Source organism: Taeniopygia guttata, chromosome 3, assembly GCF_048771995.1.
Source record: "Taeniopygia guttata chromosome 3, bTaeGut7.mat, whole genome shotgun sequence".
NCBI classification, from domain to species: domain Eukaryota; kingdom Metazoa; phylum Chordata; class Aves; order Passeriformes; family Estrildidae; genus Taeniopygia; species Taeniopygia guttata.
Genome location: NC_133027.1, coordinates 57,839,559 through 57,863,053, shown reverse-complemented (window position 1 = coordinate 57,863,053; position 23,495 = coordinate 57,839,559). Strand labels below are relative to the sequence as shown.

Below are 23,495 nucleotides of genomic sequence, written 5' to 3'. Positions count from 1 at the left end.
GAGGAACTGATTGGAGCTTGACTCAGCTCAGGGAAACATTTGAAGAGTGACAGGGAGAATGGGTTGGATATAATGCAATCACATGTGGGATCAGGCTTATCATGTTTTAGGACCAGTTACTCATTGGCAAATAAGGGTAAAACAAAGGAGCAGAACACCAAGTAGGCTTTACTAGCTGGTAGGCTTTTGAGAGCTATTCAATCCTGGTTTAACTCCACATTTTTAACAATCAACCTCATTTTCAATTCTATATCCAGATCCTGGTTTGCCTCTCTCCTGCTCTATATCGGCTCCCTGGCTACAAACAGCATCTACTCACCAATCTCTGCCTCCTTCCCATCAGATATTATCACGCAGTTGGTCTTTTCCTTACTCCAGGGCAAAACTGGTTTTCTGCTCAGCCCTGCCCTCTCCAGCATTTTTGATACCTTCCCCATTTTCCCGTATTTGCCATTTCCACTGAGGTAGTCATTGGGTTACGGTGCTATGGTGCACATCTGGTGGTAAAAGTCTAAGAAAAAAACTGTGTAAGTGGGTTAGAACATCTAAGTGCAACTGTTTCTGCTGCATGGAGAGGTTTGAAAGGCTGTGAGTCTTAACTGAGTTTGTAAAACTCATCAATAAACACAATGTGTTAGAGATTTAAATCAGATTAGATTTTCCTACTGGTTTTCAAAACAAAAGAAGCTAAATGTGGTACCCAAAGGTTTGTTAACACAAGTCCAGGATAGTTTGGGAAAATCTGCATGCGTCAGGTCAGCAAACTCTTTTGCAAGATTTCCTCATGTTAAAAGTCTATATATACTCCTTCACAAGCTATACGCCTAGCTGTTACCAGTTTTAGGCTTGGCTCTGATTCTTCTCTCAATCTCATTGTCTCAAGTCTAATTAAAATGGACCTACATTGGTGTGAGTGCTCTGAAGAAAGCAAAGAACACTCATGCCATTTCATTCAATGCAGATTTGAAGAAATCTTATTAATCGCTGTCTAAATTAATCTGATCCTGGAAAACTGGACTTGATACTGTTAGCAATTGTTCCTGGTACAAAAACAGCCATTCTGTATGTTTTGCACAAGAAAATGACAAAACAGAGGTGTCTTTTATCTGCCACACTGGCACTCACTGTTGTCTTGTGACAAGGATGTGACTTGTCAAGGCATTATGTTTGACAGGATCCTTGTAAACTGTTGATTTATCCTTTTGTGCCTTTCCTTCTTTCCTCTTTCCCCTCATAGATGCACACAGTATCTAAATCTCTCTCCAGTTCTAATCTTGTGGTGTTTGTTCTCATTTATTTGATCACTGTGAGGATCACCCATAGGTGGAAGTTTATCAGATCTTATTTCAGAGTCAGGGTACACTGGTTAGCACAATGGTTAAAATATAAACAGTAGGAGGCTTTTTAAATAGAAGTTGACCCTTGAAATTGGGTTTACTGTAAGTTCAGAAAAATACCCCCCCAAAAGTAATTGCAAAAAATGTCAGAACACAGAGCACATTTTTTAAAAATAAATTCCCTTAAACATAAATTCTCTAGATTTCAAAATCAGGAAACGTCAGAAAACAGACACTGAGATATCACTTACTTGCTAGGAGGAAAGAATCAAAGGAAAGATTTCATTATCTTTAAATATCTTCAAAGGAGGGGAAAATTTCAAAAGGTATCTCTAAGGTACTGCACATCCACAAGACTGGAATGAGCATGAAGTAAAGGAGTTCATGTAATTGCTCCAAATAGTAAAGCCATGGCATAGAGCCATGAGCAGCTAGGAAATAAGGAAGGTACTTCTACTTTCTTTTCAAATTCCAACAGAAAAAGTAACAAAAGTAAGACTTATATAGCCCAGATCCACAGAGCCAGAGGGAACTTAGGGCAGCAACCCCAGATGGATAATGTGGATGGCTTCTAACAGCAGGTGCTGCTGAACGTAAGGTAGGGAGGGGTTCTAGAGGAGGAAAGGTAGCCAAGTTAAAAATAAATTCTGTACTTGCTCTGCCCATGAAAGAACACAGAGGGTAGAACATCTGGTAGATAAACTCATCTCTGTGATTTCTGGCCAGAGATGCTAATGGATCCAAGGTAAGGAAAATGACAATAAGGAGATACAGAGAGGATGTTTTTCCAGTAGTGAAAGCTTCTGTCTCTAAAATATTCATTTGTTCTGGCTGCTGCCAAACGTAAGAAACCAGAAGAATAAAGTCAGACAATGAGAAGCTAGAAGTGAGCTGAGTGTCACCTTTATAGCAGAAAGATCTAAAAAAATAATTAGTGTGATTTCTGTATTGCTGAAAAAGTATCTGGAAATACAGGGACTGTGCAATTACCTTCAACAGAGGTGTGAAGAGCATTAAAGCCATAGAGAATCTGACAGCCAGAACTCAGCACACAGTGTGCTACAAGTCTTTGCACATGAGGGACAACTGCATCATACTGCCGCTAGACAAGAGAGTAAAATCATTCTTCATTTCCTAGACAGAGAACATCAGAGAAATCACAGCTAAGCTAAAGAATTATGGACAGCAGAGGGATTGTGCAGCTTTGAGTCCTGCTTGAGTATCCCAACCTATAACATCCAGCGCTAGCACTGCTTTGGAAAATGGTTCAGCAAAACTGCTGTGGTGATCTGCTGTAGCCTGCTACATGTTTCTGTCAGGGGGAGCACATGTCCTGCACCCAAACTTGTCCTTCCTTGGTTTTGTTATTCTCCTGCTGTACTGCTGTCACCACCCTGCCTAAACAGTGCTGCCCACTCTTTACATGTGGAGCTGCAAAACACAAACAGAGAAGCAGCACGTAATAGGGCCTGAAATGCAATACATATGTCTGATTTACTTTTTAGTTCTGCTCTTCTTGGGAGAGTCTGTAAGAAAGTGAGAATCTTTTTGTATTCAGGCTCCTCAAAGACTGGGGCACACCGGGTCATTGCTGCAGTTCTTTGTGTTTAGCAGGCAAGCCGTTCCTGTCTGGGCTGTTCCAAGTCACAGGACTCAGCTGTGAGCTGTGCTCTGGAGCCCATGCAGAGGGAGGGTTGTTGAACTCTTATCAGTCCTTCCTCTGACACCTAATGGTGCAACTTAACTCTTTCACCACTCTGCTCAAAATGTTTAGAGTCACTGGGGAATCCTTGGACGAGGGTAAGGACAATTTGGCAGCAGAATGTGGAAGAGAAAATGAAGAAAAGAAGCATAACTATTATTCCACTTCTGGTTAGAAAAGGAGAAAACAGACTGTGTGGAGAAAGTTTGCATTTTACCCAACAGTTGTTCAAGTGCTTCCAAAGAGCCCTGCAAATACCTACTATTTTTAAGGTGCTATTCTGGTCTTTTTCTACACACTTGGGCAGTTTTATACAACGATCAGTGCTGCAGTGTTTTGCTAACTGATGATTCCAGTTAGTGATGAAATCAGCTGTCTAGAAACATCATTGAAATAAGATGAATGTTTATAGTTCTTTACTTTTCTGATAGTTTCAGAAAAGAGAGACAAGCCACCTCCAATTTCCACAAAAAGTGTATAATTAAATTTCCAAGTGCATTTTCTGCTTGTCACTTACATATAGGTTTATTTCCATGCTTATTCTTAGGTCATTAACTTGCATAAAGGAAGGATGTTTGAACCAATTTAATCTTATTGAAAGTAAGTGTTAAAAGGGTACAGCAGAAAATGATGCTAGTGTTCCATTCAGGGCTGTTTGGAATGGGATCAGTTCAAGACACTTGAGTCACAGAGATTTTCAACAATATGTCATCAAAGTGAGAATATTACCTTCAGTTTTAGTTTAATATTTTACAAATTGCATGTGTGTGTGTGGGCATGCATATGTGTGAGTGTGTTTATGTGTGTGAATATAACCTACTATAACATCTTTGTTTACAACCAGTTAATAAAAATGTTAATGCAAGTTTTGTTTAACAGATTTTGTATAAAACTCCTTTATTCTTTAATAATTTTTATGTTCCTATGCAAAAAGACCTTGTCATTATATTCCACTGCCTGCATTTGCTGAAGAAAACATTGGAAAAATTGATTGGTTCTTTTTTTCCTGACTCCTATGTAAACTCCCAAGTTGAAATTTTGCATTAGAAATAATGGAAATTTGCTGATCAGCTTTATGATTTGCTCCTATTATATTTTAATTCAAAGTAAACTACTGAAACTACTGCCATTTACATGTGCTGTGTGTCCCAAAGACTGTAGCATAACATGTTCTATTTTTGGCATAGAAAATACAGAAATATGAATCATCGCAGTGGGGTGGAAGGTGGATGAAAGTGGGGCAAAAATTTAAACAGCTGCTGTCACCAACTGGATTATCTTAATAACTTTTTCCAAACTTGTTTTTCAAACTCTACAAGACCTTCCCTAGTTACAAAATACCTATTAGTCTTCTGACATCTTTTTGTAAGGTACCTTCTTGAAAAAAAAAGCTTTTCTAGCACTCAGAAAGCTCTGAAGTGTTACAGTTAGTTGTCTACAGGGTTAAGATACAGGAAAACAAAAAAAATCTAGTGGAACTACATTTGAAAATGTGACAGAATAAGGACATACAGATCACCAAAGCAGACCCAGAGAGATGAAATGAGAAGGACAGTACTTGTGTGCCAAGGATGCAGAGTCCCAGCTGATGACAAAGTGCTGTATGGTCCAAATTCCTACATTCTATGGCAATATATTGACACAGTCCTAGTATTAAACTGTAAATATGATAAAAAGACTTATTCTTTAGGCACATCAAAGACTGAAAAATGCAGGAAATCTTGCCAGAAGTATCACCTGAATAGGTGCCTGAATTAGGACATGTGACTGACAGTATATCAAGAATTCCCAGGCTGCTAGGGAACAGATAAAACTGCAACTATTTTCTCAGCTGGAGAAAATAATGCAAGATATCCAGACTGTATTCTCACAAAAGTCAAAAAAATATCCCAAGTCACAAAACGACTCACAGAAAAGACTCAAATAACTGTGGAACCAAGTCAAAGAAGATTCACAGAATATTGCAAAGTGAAGGCCTGACAGTCTTTAGCTCCTGAGAACATCCTATAGCAAGAGGATGGGCTGTTAATGGGTCACACAGATTTCTAGGGAAGAAAACTAATTTCTGTCAGAATCAGTGGGTTTTGGTGATTCCGAGATTGTAGAAAGTCTCTGTCTTTCTGCCCCGTTGCCAAAGAAGAAGCCATAATTCGTCTGTGCTGTTTTCAAGGTTGTTTATTCTTGCTTATCCATAACATGTTTTGCTGCCCTGCTGCAGGTCTGTCCTGCAGGGCAGCGTGTGGGGCTCTGCCCCTAGTGGGATGTTACAAACATTATATACCAGAAACTACGTGTGCTATATTTACAATAATGTGCCAATATCTATCATCTACGTTAAACAGCGTGTCCCCAGCCTAAACCAATAGAAAAATGCCAACACTACAGTAAAACATGGAGGGCATGAAGAAGGAGGAAAAGGACACAACACACCCAATTCCTCCATCTTGTCCCCTCTGAACCCCTAATCTAGAAACTTAAAATTTTACTTTTGCACCCGTGCCACACTTAATTATTACTCTTATCAAACACTCAAAGCTTGTAATTCATCCTGTAAGATTGAAAACTCCTCTCCATGGACAGAGATCACAGACAGTGTCTCTCGGGGCTCTGTACAGGGGGGTTCCTGACCCCTGCCACGGTCCCAGACCTGCCAGGGCAGCCAGAGGGAAGCCCTGGATTCCCACAAATTTCCAAATATGATGCCTAATAACATGAAAATTGTTATTCTGACAGTAACCCCAAATCTAAGCAAAGTACACTGCGGTACAGTGACAAAAGTGTCTGAGAAAAGTAGCCTGTTTTAAACTTCAAAATCAATAGCCTTTGGTTTACATGAAACAGCAGCAGCATTTCAGTGACACAATGCTGTTCTGTTCCATGGGGAGTTCACTGCACATCTGTCCTGCTGTGAGCTGTGCCCCACAGGCAGACTGTGCAAGGCCTCTGCAGGCAACAGCATCATCCAGGGGGGCAGATCCCCAGCAGGCACAGTTCAGCATCTGCTAGCAAAAGACAGTATCAAAACCAGAAATTTCCATCAGACTGTGCCTACAGGACCTGCATAATGTCTCACAGGAACCAAAAGAAACAGGAACAATTTTTGGGCCTGGCCAGTTATTCCAGAGCATTGGTGCCAATGTTTTTTTAAAGAAGAACACTTCTGGCAGAACTTTCAAAGACAACAGTACAGAAAGCAGTAGGGGATAGAAAGCAAGTGCCAGATGGCAGCAAGCCTTGTGTGTGCTCTGGGAAATGGTGTGCTCAACAGGTTCTGAAAGCATCCAAATTTAATGAGCATGAAGCTTAAGAAAAGCCTTGGGGCTGTAGTACAACAGGAGGACTAGGCAGAGACACACTACTACTGTACCTGAGCAAGGGGAGCTGGTTTTGAATGCACATTTCAGGCTTTTCTCTGACCTTGTCCCATTGATTAATTAGTGAGAGAAATGGTAACAGCAAGCTGCAGAAGTGGCTGCAGGCTGAAGCGTGGTGGTCCCCTGTACCAGCCTGTTCAGATGTTCACACTAGAAAAAGTGGAGGAGAGCCACCACCATTTCCAGCATCCCTGGGGGAGAGTACAGGGATCTGTGGTACAGTGAGAAACTCCACACTAAGGGCCACATGTTTGGAAAAGGTAGCCTGTTCTTATGGCCATGGTGGGGATACAAAACTAAGGGGAGACTGAATGTGAGAGCAGGAGCTTGGAGAGGGGAACAATATTCAGGACTTGGAAGGAATCCAAGGAAAAGGTGCTGTCAAGGAAGACTGTTACAGAAGAGCTATTCAAACAAAAGAAATTGATGAATGGGTCAGAATGGAAGCCATAAATCATTGATGAAGATTATTAAGGAGTAAGCAGAGAGTCCGCAAATATTTTTTTTTAGCTGTAGCTTTTTTAAAAGTCCCAAAATGAGTTTTTGCAGAGCCTGATCTCCATAGGGTTCTTTATAGCAAAAATAAAATACCGAAATACTAGATATAGATTTATAATATACTTTATATTGGGTGTTCAACAAGAAGACTTAAAAAAATATAGATATCCTTGTTCAGATGTAGAGGTCCATTCCTATTGGGCAGGTGTACATTTTTTTCATATGTAAGTCAATACATATTCTGTTTGGAAGTGGTATGTTTTTAAATTATACACAGAAAACTAGAACAACAGTTAAACATTCTGGAATTAGCTTTGGTTATTGACTGGCAGTCTAAGGGTCAGATGTGTTTCTGTTGATTTTTGTTGCTGGTGGAACATGCCCCACTCAATTTCCTTTGGTCACCACAGTACTGCATGAAGTATGCTGGACTTTCCTGACACTTCCAGTGGTAATTCTTTTCCATTGCTCTGGGCACCATCCAGGCCTGATTCCATGGCTCTGGGAGGCTTGACTAACCTTTGGTTGCTTCTTTCTCCATTTCCCTGCAGGTGAGTTAGCCTAGATTTACATCGATTTGAACTCTTTCAAACTTAAGGTGTTTTCCAGACAAGCAAGATTTTGTGAAACCAAGGCTGAATTTTCCCAAAATATAGTTTATTTAGATGTAGGATTCTGTTTCTGCTCCCCCTCCATGCTGATTTTGTGACCAAGCTGCATGACATAGCAAGACTCTCCTTCCCACTGTTTAAATGCAAAAATGGTGTGTTGATTTTCCCATCCTAATAAACTTCAGAAGAAATCAAGCCTGTAGCATTTTTTGGCAATGATCATCAGAAGACAGGAAGTAGCTGCCACTATGTGGCAAGCTGAACAAAAAAAAAAAAAAAAAAAGGAAAAAGTGAAATAAGAGAGAATAAAAAGGTGAGATTTTATTTATAATTACTGTCTATGCTAGAGAAAACCACTTCTTAATAATGCTGATGATTTACGCTAATATTAGAGTGACTATACTTATATTTATTTCATAACATCAATTTTGTCGCTAATGACATGAGAAGGGGAAGAAAGTACAGCAACAGTAAGATTTATGGTGAAACTCAGAAATAGGAATAGGTTTTGTTCTTTTTTTTTTTTTTCATATTCTATGGATGCACATACAAAGAAGAATCTTAGGCTTTGCCAAGAATATTCCAAGGTGGAATATTAAAAAGGCGGGTCTGGCAAACGGGGTGGGAAGTGTATCCATTGCATATAGCTCTGCAAAGCCAAGTGTGCTTGTGGGAGTTGGGACTGAATGAGGACAGATACCAGCATCACTGCTGGAAGCTGCAGGGATGAGGAATTGCCTCCTGCTGCAGCAAAGGCCAGTCAAAGACAACTGGGTATTCTCAACCCTCAGCACAGGTGGAGTGAGAGCTGGGCACCAGGACACCACTGGATTGATTTTTAATGCTAGACTGTGAACAAGATTTGTGAGTACTATATTTGCAACAGAACTATTAAAGTATTTCCCAAGTTAAAAAATGGCCACTGTTTGCTGACAATAGTGATTCTCACTCAATATGTCAGTGGAAGCAGGGAAATAAATTAACCTTAATAAAATACTGGAAAATAAAATATCCCAGAGAGATAAACAGTAATGTTTAAAAAGATAGGCTTGAAGACTTTGAAAAAAAAAAGTTATAAGAACATGTTGAAGGACCACAAACTAAAGTCTCCAAATGGACTTGATTAAAAAACCAAGCCTTTAGAAGAAAGAAAAGATATCTGATGAACCTCATCAACAATTACATTCTGAAACAAAACAAGTACATTTCAAAGAATAAATACCTTTCTGAAAAAAAGAGATTTTGGAAATTAGTCTACAAATAAATATTGTTAACCACAGGGTATGAGAGGGATATTCAGGAGATCTGTTACACTTTACTAAAGCTTATTGTATAGCTAATAAACAGCACAAAAGGAAAATAATTAAAACATATGCAAAGATGCACTAACTATACAAGGGGAACAACTGTATTTTGAAAAGTTAAAAAAGCAACAATGCTGCACTTAGTTACAGACAAATTCTAGCTCCAATATCCAATGCTTCCAGAACACTTCACAAAAACTAGACTTAAGGCCATGTGCTGTTACACTACCACCCTGTGGCAAAGTACCTGAAGTTTCCTGAGAACACAAGTGTTTTCCAAATGATAACCTGCTTTCAAAAAGACTTAAAATTCTTGTTCTGAGGACAGGAAAACAGAGATTTATAGAGACAAATAGATACTTAGCTATACCTCAGGAGACGCTGCTCAAGAAACACTAATAGAGAAAACACAATAAAATTTGTCTTCAGAGGGTTTGTGACCTCATTGTCTGGACACAAAATTTGAACCTGTGGCTTCTGAAACCTAATTTTCTGGCAGTGAAATAAAATATGGTTACCTTCTTTTCCTCCAATTGCAAAGTAAGTAGACATTCTAGTACGTTAAACATATTGAAATATGAGGGACTGTTCATGGGATGCTCCTAATAACTTCAGCCAATTTAAAATGGAAAATAAAATTAGTTATTAAAAATTTAGGAGTGTTACATTCCCTGTTAATACCAGATCCCTAGGATTGTGCCACTTCATAATTCCAGCCTTGCTTCAAGTCTCTGCATTAATATGATGACTAAGACTTGATTTCCTTAAAACATTTTAAAGTCTTAAACTGAAAACATGATCAAAAAAGGAAGAAGAAACTAGGTTTCTTTAAATGTTTTGCTGAATTTTAATGTATTTTTTAAATTCATTAATGTATTTAATGATTTTTTTTGCTTTAGGCCTATAAATAAAAACTGTAGTAGACTGTGAAAAAACTTTTCTGTATTACAAAATTATAGCTTTTGGAGAACTGCCACTCACAAGAAGTTGATAATACACAACAAAAATAAAATCCGTGGTCATAATTGATCTTGTATCTACCCTGGAGAGAACTTTATGAAGGTAAATGTGGCTCAACAAAGTCAGTGAGGATAAAGAACATTCTTCTGAGAACTCTTTTCTGAGAAAGGACTGCTTACTTGCCCCCATGAACTAAGGGCACCCACTTCAGGACCAGGAGACAAGTCAAGGACAGAACTAACAGGGAAAGCTTTTCAGTTCAAAGACTTGCAGATGTCTGAGAAGCAGCCACAGAAATTTAGACTGCCAAATAAACACGTACAGGCATTTCTAATGCCAATATTGGGGCACACCAACTTTCCAGCATAGTTAGTCCTTATGACTTGTATTCAAAGCACAAGAAATTTAGCATGTAAGATGCAACCATCTCAGCATGCAGAACATCTTGCACAATTGTTTTCTAATTATTAAAGAAATTGATTATTGACTTTAAAGTTTTGACCCTTCTTTTTTCTTATCAATATATGTAAATTTCTTCTTTCAGTTGCCCCAACTCAAGCTTCACCTTATGTCAAATCAGATTGTTTGCTCAGAATACCAAATAGCAGAAACCTGATTTTGTTTTGCTATCAAGAGAAAATAACCCACTGATCAGCTGTACAATTAACTTCTGCCAACATATCACTGCATAGTTAGCATTCTCTGACTTATCCAACCACAGATCATTTCCATTTTTTACACTCGAGTGACACCTCGAGGCTGTCCCTGCACGTGACAGATTTTACCTTTTGCTGAAAGTTGGGCTCTGACAAGAACCTTGATCCATTCAACATCATCCTAGAATTCCTGCGAGAGTTTCAGAATGCATCTGGTATCTTCAAACTGTTCACCTGTAACCCACAATATGTCACCTTAGTTCGTGTCCCTTTCTACTTCCCACACATCCCAAATGCAAGATAATGAAAAGCTTTCTCTGTACAAGCCCCTGCAACTGAAATACCAGGTGAACACAGGGAACACATGCTTTTGAAGCCATTGAAAAACTCCATGCACACATGTTCAATTTTTTTTTCAAAAGTCTTGGTTTTCTGCTTCTAGCAGAATAGGAATTGCACACTTGTCTCTGCTTATGAACAGGATGTGTTGTGTTTGGAGCATGCTTTCTTTCCTTTGGTCTGTTCCACAGGCCATTGAAGTACAGACAAAACTCATCCTGTTATTTTAGGGGCTGTACAGGTTCCCCTGTATTCTTTAGGTGCTGCTCCTGACTTGCATTGAGCAAAGTCCAAATATTTTTTTAAAATCTCATGGTCAGGAAATGAAAAAAAAAATATTTGTGACACTGACACAGGAATACACATTGCAACATCTTTAGCTATAATGAAAGTGTGATTAGCAGCCTCAGGAACTGCTTAGCATCAGCAGGTCATGTTTTGCACTATGCAAAGTACATCAAAAGAACTGTAAGACATAGGACCTAGTAAGAAGTAACATGAGGTGAAAAAGTCTCCCTTACATCAGCATGTCAATCCTTGGTTTACAGTAGCTTTCTATATGGAACATTCTTAACTCCAGAATAGTAATTTTTAACTAGTCCAGGATGAAAAGAACAAATTTAACATAGACTTGTTCTATCTATTATTTATGAGTAAGAACTGCAGCATTGTCATCTGTCTCCACCCCCCAAAACCCCAACTAAACAAGTCAGCTAAAGAGGTCAGATTTATTCTCCCCTGATACGGAAACTGGCCCTGACCACTACTTGCTTATAGATCTCAGATGGCACAAATACCTCATGTTTGTCAAAGGTGTAATGATCACAGAAATCTTAAAGACATTCTTTTGAAGCAACTGCTCCTGGAAACTTGGCACAAACCTTTAGTAGTAATAGAAAATCTGTGGATGTCTCCTGCCAGGCTTATTTAGAAGGCTTTATAGCTTTATTACTGCTGGTCAAATTAGACAAGATCAAATCTGCTTTCCATGTCAATGATTAAAAATGACTGGTTTTGAGTTTGCCACAACTGAGCCTCTAAGATGCCAGGAAGTTAGTTAGGAAGGAATATCTATCTGGATTTCTGATCCAATCTCTTGTTCAATGCAAGGCCAACCTGAAAGTGGGTCCAGGTTGTTCAAGGCCATTATTTCATGGACTTTGGGGCACTACAAAGGACAGGGAGATAAAAGAATGGAGATTCACTAAGGATAAAGGGAAGCACATGAATGCTGAGGAGTTGGTTTATCTTTGTTATGCCAAGGCAACCCAGGAGACCTGCCTAACAAAACCAGAAATATCCCTACCTATCAGTTGAGTGCACGTAAGCATTTAAGAAAGTACAAAAAGAGATATTAATGACTGTCACTAACAACACATAAGGAAGGAACAGGCAAGCCAGGTTTCAGAAGATGCATTCTTTAGGAAGCCAGTGTAATTCATTGACAGAATTTGAGGGATGCAATGCTTGGGAACTATGTCACAAACTCAGCATCACAAGCATTTGCTCACCTCTAGTTTCTGAAAATTGCTGTCAAACGAAGGCTAATTTTATTCAACTTTACTTCTGAAAAAAACTAACCATGTTCATTGAAAACCTTGCACTGATTTCTCAAATTTTCCAGTGCATGAGGGACCATTGACATCTATAGTTTTAATAATTTTTTACACAGAAGAATTGAGTATACAGGTTTTCAATGACAAAAATGCTTAAGTTTATTAGGTAATTATCCCTAAGAGGGAAGAAAAAATATCCCCCAAAACACTGCTTAAATCAACTATTAAATCAGGCAGCAAACAGAAGTTATCCAGTATCTGCATAGCTGGAGGACGTCAATTTGTGCTACTATTTGCAGAAAGCTTGTGTGCATTCCAAACACTTGTCACTTGCCCTCCTGAGCCTAACAGAGCCCATTACCCAGGGACTTTATTCTTCGCCAAGCTACTTTTGTTAGTCTGAACTCTGAGAGCTAATATGTACTTTCGACAGTTTTGTTTTTTTTAAATGGACGATGAAATAGCCGTGCGAGGGCTCCCGTTTCTAATGCTTTTCAGAGCTGTCTGTTCCTTTTTCTTTTGTTTTGTTTTTCCCGTTCCCCGCGCCCCCTGCGCGCGCCGTTCCCCTGGCAGCCGGGATTGTTTTGGGCGGAACCACCCGCGGGCGCTGCGGAGGGGGGAGCGGGGCCAAGGAAGAGCGCACTGGCGGAGGGAAGGGGGGAGGCGGGGCGGCCGCAGCCGCCGCCGGGCCACGTCGCGGCCGCCGCGGGAGCGGACGGGGCCGGGGCCGGGGCCGGGTGAGTGCTGCCCTCGGCGGGCAGCGGGGCCGCGCCCCGGGCCGGGCGCCGCCGGGCGCGTTTCGCCGCTGGTCGCAGTGCGCGGCCCCGGGGGCGGGTAGCGCTGGGTAACGCCTTCCCGCCGCTGCTCCCTCCCCCGGCTCCCCTGCTCGCCCCGGGGCGGGGGGCTCAGCCTGGGGCTGGGCACGGCCGCGGCCGCTCGGAGACCGCGCCGGGAGCGCGGCTGTTGGCGCGCGCGGGCCGGGAGCGGGATCGGGGCTGGGCAGGGAGCGGGATCGGGGCTGGGAGCGGGAGCAGGGGCGGGAGCGGGATCGGGGCTGGGCTGGGAGCGGGATCGGGGCTGGGCTGGGAGCGGGAGCAGGGGCGGGAGCGGGATCGGGGCTGGGCTGGGAGCGGGAGCAGGGGCGGGAGCGTGGTCGGGCTGGGCGGCGGCCAGCGCGGGCCGGGTGCGCGGGCGCGCTCCGGGAGGGAGCGGGAGCGGGAGCGGCTGGCGCAGCTGGCGAGCGTGCCCGGAGCGGCCCGGCGGCCTAGAGCGACCTCAGTGCTGTCGCTGTCCGCTCCCGGCGCGCTGGCACGGGGCAGTGCCGCGGGGAGCCCTAATCCCAGATGGGCGTTGTTTCGCCCCCGCCACCCCACCCCCGCTTTTCCCGAGCTCCGGAGTTCACTGGGGTGACATGCTTGGGCAGCTGCAGTGAACATACACAGTGCTTCTCCATGCCTGACACCTTGGGCTCCGACGCGGGGATGCCTCCCTCGCGTGCGGGACGCGCATCTGGATGCGCATCACATCCTCGTTAAATAATTCCGTCGGTTAGTCCAAGTTGTGGTGTGGGGTCGGAAAGTCCCTTTACATGTTTTAAATCTTCTTTCAGGCAAAGCAGAATGTCACATTGGAAATTAAAATACTTAATGCGGTCTCTTGTTAAGAACATTTTTTAATAATTACCATCTAAGATAACTTAGCAAACAATAAAAGTCGTCTATATTTCCTTACATAGAACTGAAGTCAGTAATTTTGCCATCAGAGTCTATTTGCAACTTTCTCTGCACTGAAGGTGCCAAATTTCTGGGGTAAAAACCGCAACCTAACAGTTCCTACGACGCAAAAACTTTCTGGTATGTTACTATTAAAAAACTGAGGGTTGCACCAGCTTTTTAAAACATCTTTTCTTATTAGTATGAGTATAATGTTTTTACAGGCACATCTAAACTGGTAGAAAACTACTGCACTTTTACTAGGTTTTACATAGGTGTTTATTTCGTCTGTCGGTTTTCTGGACTTAAACACTGAATTTTTATTAATAAAACTAGATTGGTTTTTGATGTCAGATTTTTCAATAGTGAAGAGGAACACATTCATCTCAGTGTAATTTTGCTGTATAATTCTGAGCTGAGGCTCTTTTACATCTCAAGAATAATGATCCCTACATGTAGCTTAATTAGATGCTTACTAGTAAAACCCAAGATTTCCCTCTGTGATCTAAAGGTGAGAAATAAACAAGGCCTGATGTTCTACTTGTTTTCAGACACTGAAGTTTATGCTCACTTATTGCAACGAAAGAAAAACAAGGAATTTTGTTCAGGAAAATCCTAAGTGTGCAATTATATTTTGTCAGCTGAGTTTACTAAATAGTTATAATTGGGTAGAAAATTTTTTCACTTCCCATTGTTCAGTGCAAATTCTGTATGTGCTGCTCATATTAGTGTGAGTTTGATTTAAATCTTATATTAGTGGTCAGTAAAAGTGGGTTTTGTGTATGGTGACTATCATGGCATGTTTAGCATAGAATTCCTGTATTACAGATGTAGAATATAGCAACTCAATGAATATTGTAAAATACTGTGAAAAGAGCAAGAGGTTAATGTAGAATCACTTTATAAATAGAATATTGGAGAAGAACAAGCTAGGTTATTTTCAGTAAAGTGTAGTAATTGTAAGTTTAGACTTTATGAATTTGTTTTGCTATTTTTTCCTGCTGGCTGGAATGTCACTTTCCAGGTATGTGTTTTTGTCAGTCTTGGATTGTCTTATATTTACTAACATGGAAGAGATCCAATCTGATCAGGCAAAAATGCATTTTACAAAATTAATGATAGCTGAGCTTACTCAGACTGGGGCACAGTGATTGCTGAACTTTGATATACAATTAAATCTCTCCTATTCTAAGGTGAGATTACACTAAGTAAACAGCCTTGTTCTTATCCTTGTTGATTAATGATCTATATTTACACAAGCCTGATAGTTGCTTTAAAGCAGCATGTCAAAGACCATGAACCTCTAAATTGGAAATGCCTATTAAACAGTAGTGCTGTCATGAGAGGACTTTATCTCTTAGTTTTATTGCCACAACAGGGTAGACACTGATTAAATAAACAAACGGTTTTGCACTCATTGGTGAATTTTGCTAATTCTTCATTTTACAGGGCATGCTTGTAGACACGAGGCGACCCTAGCCTTTGGTAAGATGTTTGTTCCATTATAATCAAAAAATATCTGTAAGACTAGTATTTTAACCAACCTATAGGTTATTTAACCTTTGACCAGAAACTTATTACTTAGACTACTTAAATAGAATAGTACTTAGAATAGGTATGCACTTATTCCATTTTGCTTTTGTATACTATATTGTCTCATAATTTTTGCTTTAAGAGCCCTTCAGTATTTAATTTCTTGTTGAAATTATTCAGCTAATTATAAGATACTTTTCCATGTTTCTGTGGTCCTCAGTCAGTGATTGAAGTGATAGAATCTGCTGTATTTTTTGAATTTATTTAGTTTTCTGCTCTTCTAAATTATGTGCTTTCTAGCCAGTTGTGAATTGACTATTTGGAAAGCAGCACTTAGTAACTGTAGTACTTTTTAAAATGCCATTAGATTTAACCACTTATAAATTGCAAAAGCAGTTTTGTTTTTCAATAGTATTTTCTCTTTTAATTTATTGTAAGAAGTGTTATTTTTAACAGTTACTGGTTTAGTTGAGACAGTAGAGCTTTGCTGTCAGGAGTCAGAACAGGTTTTAGATAGTGAAAATATTGCAACCTCATCAGTGTCATTTCAGACATAGTTTGGGTGAGTGTTAAGTGGCTTGGACCAAAATGGTGTGAGAATAATGCAACCACACATCGTGGCAGTGTTTAACGCTGTGTGCAGTTTGCTAGGATCAGTGCAGTCTGGGTGTGTGGTGAATGTGAGTTACTGGTGCCTAACAAGGGCTGTACCTAGGGAGAACTTGGAGCTGGTATCTGGTGGGCTGTGGGGGACACAGGTACCAGAGTTCCCTGCATGGAAGGCTAAGGGGAGCATCACACCTCCCTAGGAACTGGTGTTTACAAAACAGCTCTTTGTATTAAAGTTTTTTGTAGAACAGTCTGAATTTTCTTGATGAAAAGATAAACCTGTGTGATATTTTTATTTGCCTTCAAGCTTATCCTTGTTTGGATTGCATTTGCAGGCTTTTCTCCACAACCAGGAGGGCCTAACATTTTTTTTTTTCTTTAGAGAAATGAGTTTCGTGTAGTTGCTTGTCTGCTTTATAAAAATACAAATGCTTTGTATAAACATAAATATGTAGGGATTTGTAATAAAGTTAGATTTGCTGGCAGATACTAACCTTTGTATTGAAAACTATCAGCCAGCTTCCTCAATGATGCTGTCAGGAGAGGAATCTGATTAGAATGGCTTCAACATAAATGGTTTCATGGGTCATTATTATTTAAATAAACTGTTAGGTTTTTTAGAAGGCTGGAGGACTGAAGTCCTGAATAATTTGGCTACCACCCAGAAATAACCAAATAGCTAATTAAATTACTGTAATGTTGTTTTTTATTTACCCTCAAGTAATAAGTATCAGAGCTGGGATTTGATAGTAGAAAATTTCTAATAATTTAGACACTAGGGAAATACTTTTTTCTAAATAAAATATAGTCATCCCTAATACTAATTAGCACAAATTTAATTATTAACTCAAAGTCTATGGACCACTTACGTTAATGACAGTTGTTAAATACTTTAAATAGAATGGTGAATTCTGAGGAAGAAGCAGCTGTTGTCTTGAGCCACTTCTAACTGAGGACTGAAAATGCGAGCAGGTAAGGATGCTTTGTGTTTGATTTCTTGTACATATTTTATAGTTAGAACTAGGTGCAAATGATAGAAGTTATTTCTGTCCTATATAAATCCTTAATGCTCCATCGTCACCTTTTTGAATTCATGATTATGGCTGATTTTCAAAGTGGTGTTATTTTTTTATTTTAAATTCAAGGACTTTTACAAAAAGTTGTAATGACAGTGGTAAATATGCTGTAGCTGAAGATTCAACAGCCTTTTTCAGTGGTGTTCCAGGTTGCATTTTGAATTCTTGGCTACAAATTAAGCATTACCTAAGGGGATCTAGAACATCTACTGCTTCAAGGGTTGAAATGCTGCTGGTGGCAGTATCATGATTCACAGAAAGGCAAGAGTGCCAGCTCCTAGCTCTTACAGGTTTGTCTCAGGGTGGTGCTGCTCTTTCCAGGCCCAGTAAGAACCCTGAGCTGCTGCTTCTCCTGGGAGACAGTGTGTCACCTCTGCTCATAAACAGGGAGGGCAGTAATCTGTCCTCTGTTTTGGCTAGCCCAAGTTTTGTGCTGATGCTGATGCATGTGCTCTTCAAAATGTGTTTTCTTCAGGAGACAGGTTAGATGGGACTGACTTCTGCAACAAGTGAAAGACTGGTGTGTGTGTCTATGCAAAGCTGCCGAGTTATCCTTGTATGGATTATGGTGCCAGTGGAAATTCTTACCAAGAATTTCACTTTGTATTCAGTTAAAATTTTCCCAGTAAATAATTCTCATCCTTTGCAATTTTAAAGCATGATTATTCACTTTTTTTTAGCAACGGTGATTAATGAGATGGCGAATCATACTCTCAATTTCTTTTTGCAGTTGAAAGTGAGGCGAAGGCAAAAACCAAAGTCCGCTTTGAGGAGATCTTCAGACGCCATGCTGGCCTAGCAGATGCAAAGAAATCAAGGAGAAAGAAGTTTGACTCTCAAGAGAGTATTGTGGTGAGTTACAAAGCATGCAGGCTTTGTTTGGTTACCTTCCTTAGCAGAAAAAAGATCAGGAAAACATACTGCAGAAAGGAGATGTAAGCATTAAAAAAAATGAAGTATGAAGTATGTTTCTGCATGTCCCCCTTGGTTTTGGTGTGGCTTTTATTTTCTTCTTTGTGTAACAGCAAAGCATCATTGTAAATTGAAGGTATGCCAAAATGATGTAGACTATAATGGTGGTGAAAAGAAAGTGTCACATGCAGGCATGCACTTGTTTAATGTCCACCAGTACTTGCTTTTCCATACCCCTTTTCATAAAATTTTTCAAATTCAGTACTGACTTTACTGGGAGTTAATGAGATGTTTGAGAGCTAGTAGAATTATGTCTGTGAAAGTATTTAATTTTGAAAGTACTACATCTGTGTAATACAGGTATATCTGTCTAATACAGCTGTGAATTGAAAACTGATAATAAAATATTAGAGATAGTAATTGGTGATTCCATTTTCTACTTTTTTAAAATCTCAGTAATCAGTGAATTTCTGCATATTCTGAGCTTTGTGTCTTGAGTGGTTCCTTGTTCACATGTCAATTTTTTTTTAAAGATTTTGACCTTAGCTTGTGACTTGCAGGTTAGGAAGGATTCTATCACCCCAACTTTATAGTTAGATGACGCTTTTGTTTGTGGCATATCTGTCTCTAAAGGAGCCTCAGAAATCCCTTTGAGTTATGGTTCATACTGTAGTCTTTTTCCTGAAGAGGAGAATAAAAGTTCAGTGTGAACTTGTTCTATATATACCTGATTATTGACTTAGAAGATTTGGAATTTGGAAAGAAAGTAAATAGTTTAGAAGACAAATATTCTGGTTTTTTATTTTCCTCCACAGGTTTTATATTTTTAGTCATTTTTCTTACAATTGTGTCCAATCAGATTCTGGAAATGAATGTTCCTTCATTAATACTAATTTAAGACAAATGGGTGGTATTTCATGTAATATCATAAATGTTACATGTAGTTATATATATTAAATATATTCTGAATAAATACATTAAACTTAGTATTGCTAAATATTTGGTCTTAGTTTGACAATTTGAAGTTGAATTTTGTATGGATTTCAAAAAAAAATTTATATTCCTTGATGTATATGTTATTTAGTCAATAGTCTATAGAAAGAATCAACTTGATGTTAAAAAATAGGTGGTTTTTTTTCCCTTATTTACTAGTATGTATGTAAATAAAATACTAAGTTCTCCCTCAGTTAAGTTTACTTTTTTATGAAATGTGAATTTTTAATTCTGTAATATGTAAGTATTTTTGAACACATATGTTCATATGCAACTACATATTACTCATAAATATTTTAAACTCTCTTTGGTTTTAGAATTGGTTTCCATTCCATAAGTCTCTGATGTGAAACACTAGTGTTTTGGAGTTATGTAGAAACACTTAAAATCACAGTGACCTGAATCAAAACTCATTGGTATGCAAGAAAATTAAGAAGCATTTCTAGGATCAGTGTCGAAATTCAAATTTCTGGCTTTGTTGAAGCTATAAATGTTACAAATGAAAACACTTAAAAATTAAGGATATGAGGAAAGCTTGTATTGAAACCCATTACTGACCATTTGGAGTATTTCCTTAAAGCGTGACAAAGTTGCAGGAGCTCAGGTTGGTATTTTCTGTGCTGGTTGCGTTCAAGTAGAAATTTCTGTAAAAGCTTCAGCAAATAAACAGTCATTTCTCTGTGAAAAATAAATGTGTGTGGGAGTGGAAGAGTAGGTAGATGGACGAGGTTGGCTGGTTTTGTTCCCATTTTCTTCAGTTCATATGATTTAACTGTACAGAGTTTCACATATCTTGAAATAATGTGAAATTTGTCAGTGATGGTTTGCTTCATGTCGTGCACTTGCCATAAATGGTCTCCTAGCTTTGATCAAAAACAGGTCATGGTTCAGAGCCTATTTCCACTTGAAATGTTCCAGTTTGTTTCCTTCCTTTGTCTTTGCTCTAGCCTCTCTTAGAGATTAATAAGACTTTTCCCCTTATCATCCACTGTTTCTTTGAAACCTGAGTTCTGGAGCTGCAGGGGGTTGTTCTGGTTTTAAATGACAGAAGTGAGGATAAGGAGAGTGCCTGCCTGCCTGCCTGCCTGCCGGATTTGCTTTGTGTGCCTATTGCCTGGAGAGCCTGCCTGGACAACAGGGAAGCAGTCTGCTTGGAAGAGGAAAGATTGATGTCTGTAGGGCAGGATGAGTTTAAAGCCACAACTGGTAGGACTGAAGAGCTTGTAATGGAGATGGAAATATGCATCAGCTGTGGCCAATGAAAGTTCTGCTTTGCTGTTCAGTAAATAGCTGCTAGAGCACTGGGTGTGAAGTCTGAAGGCACTGTGGAAAAAAAAAGCAATTGAGACACAGTCAGAATGTGAACTTGCTAATATCTCTTCTAGGGAAGCAACCATATTTATTTTTTACCATTTGTGCCTCCTATTACAACTTGTTTGAATGAGGCAAGCCACAGATCAGACAAAGTCCAGGTACATTAATCTGTCTAAATTCATCATGAAAATGAATGAATTTATTTTGTTCAATCTAAATTCTGTGGTTGAAAAGAGGATGTTTAAAAACTTTCTACCAAATGAAAAGGTCAGATCGCTGTATGGAGGCAGAAATTTCTTTCTTAGACTGTAATCTGATCAGGTTACAATATTGGAAGGGACAGGCATTGGTAACTTGGGTTTTGTGTTCAAGGCAGGGCTGCAGCAGATTTATCTGGCTTGTAGCCTGAAAGGCACTGAATAATTGTTGAGATTTCCACTGGATTTTATACCTTTGTTTCTTCTGCATAAAATAGGAGAACTGATAGTAGTTGACTGTATAATTGATCTATACATTTTCTCAATGTTTTCTGTTAAAATTTGGTGAAAAAATTCCAAGCCCATCATCTTATCTGTAACTTGAAGCTCTTCTAGGTTTGAGTGTCTATATTTTATAGCCTTACACAAGCAATGGCAAGTAAAACTGTTTTCCTAGTACATTAAAATTTTCTTAAACATCCCACCCAACAAGCCATCATCACAAGTACATTCAGTAACAATTCAACTGTAGGTTAATGGTCTTTTACAACCAGTACCTATCAGCGCTTCCGTGGGCTGGCAGTGTCCATCCCAAATTTTTCAAGGTGTGCCTGTGTTATGATGGGCAGAAATTCAGGTACCTCTGTAAATCAGGTTACACATGTTTCCAAACACCTGTGACAAACTCACTCTATGCAATGCCAGTTTCCACTCATGAGTGTTTGAGAAGTCCTTTTGAAAAGGTGTAAGTCCTTTGAAAAGGCGTTGGCCCTAACAGCTCTGGGGCACGAATGGCAGTGATGTGACCTGTGATTGACTAATTGTAGTGTGAGCCTTGAGTGTCAGCCCATGTGTGTGCACCTTGGCTGTCACCCATCCCCTGCTCCTCTCAAGCCAGTAGTGCAAGCAAGGCTGTTTCCAAGGGGGAGTGCTTCCTCTGCCCTGGGGTAATGTGGCCACAGAGCTGTGAAACAAAGCCTTCTTATTTGTTCCATATTTTAAGGTGAGGAAGCCAGGTTCAGGTGAGCAGCCCTCTGGAGTTACTCCAGGGACAGGCCTGTCTTACTGAGCTGCTTTTCCAGCCCAACTCCTTTCTCTAATTCAGTTCAGTGTGTATGTATTGATGATTGTTCTTACTTGGTATCTCTTAGTCCTGTGTTTCAGAGAACCTATACCAGTATTCCCACCTCTTCCAGAATCCTAATCTGAAGGTTTTTATCAATCTCTTGGCTTTTACTTCTTTGTTTTGTAACTTCTTTGCATCTTTCCTCACTGTTTAATTATGTCATGTAATTGCAGCATGTGGGAAAGATGGCCTGAATTGAGATCATACAGGCTATTTATCTGAGGAATTTATGTTTGAACTGCTGAAGCAGCTTTGTACCTGCAGTATCCATTAATGTTCCTGAAATTTGCTGTAGTTTGAGATTGTGGTTTATTTTCATTATGGGGAAATGGCCTCAAGTTGTACCATAGGAGGTTTAAATACTTCAAAAAGCTTTTCCTTTGGAAGGATAGTCAGACACTGGCTGCCCAAGGAAGTGGTGGAGATACCATCCCTAGAACTGTTGAAAAGGCATGTGGATGTGGCACTTGGGGGATATGGTTTAGTGGTGTTGGATTAATGGTTGAACTTGATGATTTTAGAAGTCTTTTCCAACCTAAGTGGCTCTATGAATCTATGATTTTTTGTTTATAGGCAGTAATAAATAACAGGTTCTAGTAAGTATTTCAAGCCATTTTTTGCATCAGGTAGATTTCTTTAAGGAGATTATTCTTGAGTATCAGAGTTATTTTAGAAACTCTTGACCAGGTCATAGATGAGGGCTTTTTGTTTAGGATTTCTCAAATAATTCTGCTACTTGCACTTAGTGGATGGGTGTCTTATCAAAGACAAAAATCAGCAAGACCTTAGTTATTGGCCACAGTTGGGTTTTAATTGTTAGTGTGTTTTAATCTTCATTTCTCCTACTTTACAGTTAAAGTTATTCATAGAAATAAAGGTAAGGAAGTGAAGGGTCTATTAGGAACATTATTCTGTTTTGGAGGTTTTTTTAGTTTATACAAAGCTTACTCTTTAATACTTCTATTTTGCTTATTCTGTTCTGTTTTTCAAGTTATTTCTATTAAATTTTCCACATCCTCTTGAATCATTGACTTACAAATAAATGTGATGTTAGTAGTCTCTTTAATCATGTATAAGATGAAAATTAAAGGACAGTTTTTTCACACTTACTACACGTATTGTTCCTGTTTACAAATGTTTACATTTACAAATGTTTGAGACAAACATGGTTCTGTTACTGGGAGTTGTATCCTGACTAGAAGGGAATAATGTCTTTGTTTATTGAGGAAGAAGGTCTTGGCAAATAAAACTTTGTAGGCAGATATGTATATTTTCTCCAAACTTTTAAATTTGCTTTTGTTGTGTTTTAAAGCCCTTTCTAATTTTTCATGTTGAAGCTCTAAGAGAGTTTTCTGTAAGACAACAGCATAAATGAACCTCAGTGTCTTTATAGAAGTTACATCAAAGAACAGAGATCTCTGTGTTGACCTTACAGAATTAGACCTCAGTTACTTGCTACATTCTCTGGCATTATCATAGAATCATAGTTTGGATTGAAAGGAATTTTAAAGGTGATCTAACCCAAGTGCCTTGCCATGATCAGGAACATCTTGACCTACATCAGGATGCTCAGAGCTCCTTCCAACCTGGCCTTGAACATATCCAAGGAGGCAGGGAAGTGGCATTATAACCTTTTGTATCCAGAAATAGAAACTTGAAGGAGAGAGGAAAGTTTACAGTGAATTT

At 39.4% G+C, this 23,495-nt stretch overlaps 1 protein-coding gene across 7 annotated transcripts in view; it reads left to right on the top strand.

Moving 5' to 3' along the window:
- Window positions 1-12,915: 12,915 nt before the first annotated feature.
- The window catches only part of AHI1 (Abelson helper integration site 1), an 84,924-nt gene continuing 74,344 nt past the window's right edge, over window positions 12,916-23,495 (top strand). For 3 of the 7 annotated variants that reach the window (XM_072926919.1, XM_072926920.1, XM_072926921.1), the window contains exons 1-4: window positions 13,611-14,190; window positions 15,499-15,534; window positions 17,092-17,163; window positions 17,998-18,119. In XM_072926919.1, the coding sequence (XP_072783020.1) occupies window positions 17,154-17,163; window positions 17,998-18,119 (132 nt within the window). In that variant the 5' untranslated portion in view covers window positions 13,611-14,190; window positions 15,499-15,534; window positions 17,092-17,153. The other 4 variants (XM_072926918.1, XM_041715181.2, XM_030267976.4 and 1 more) reach the window with 4 other exon arrangements.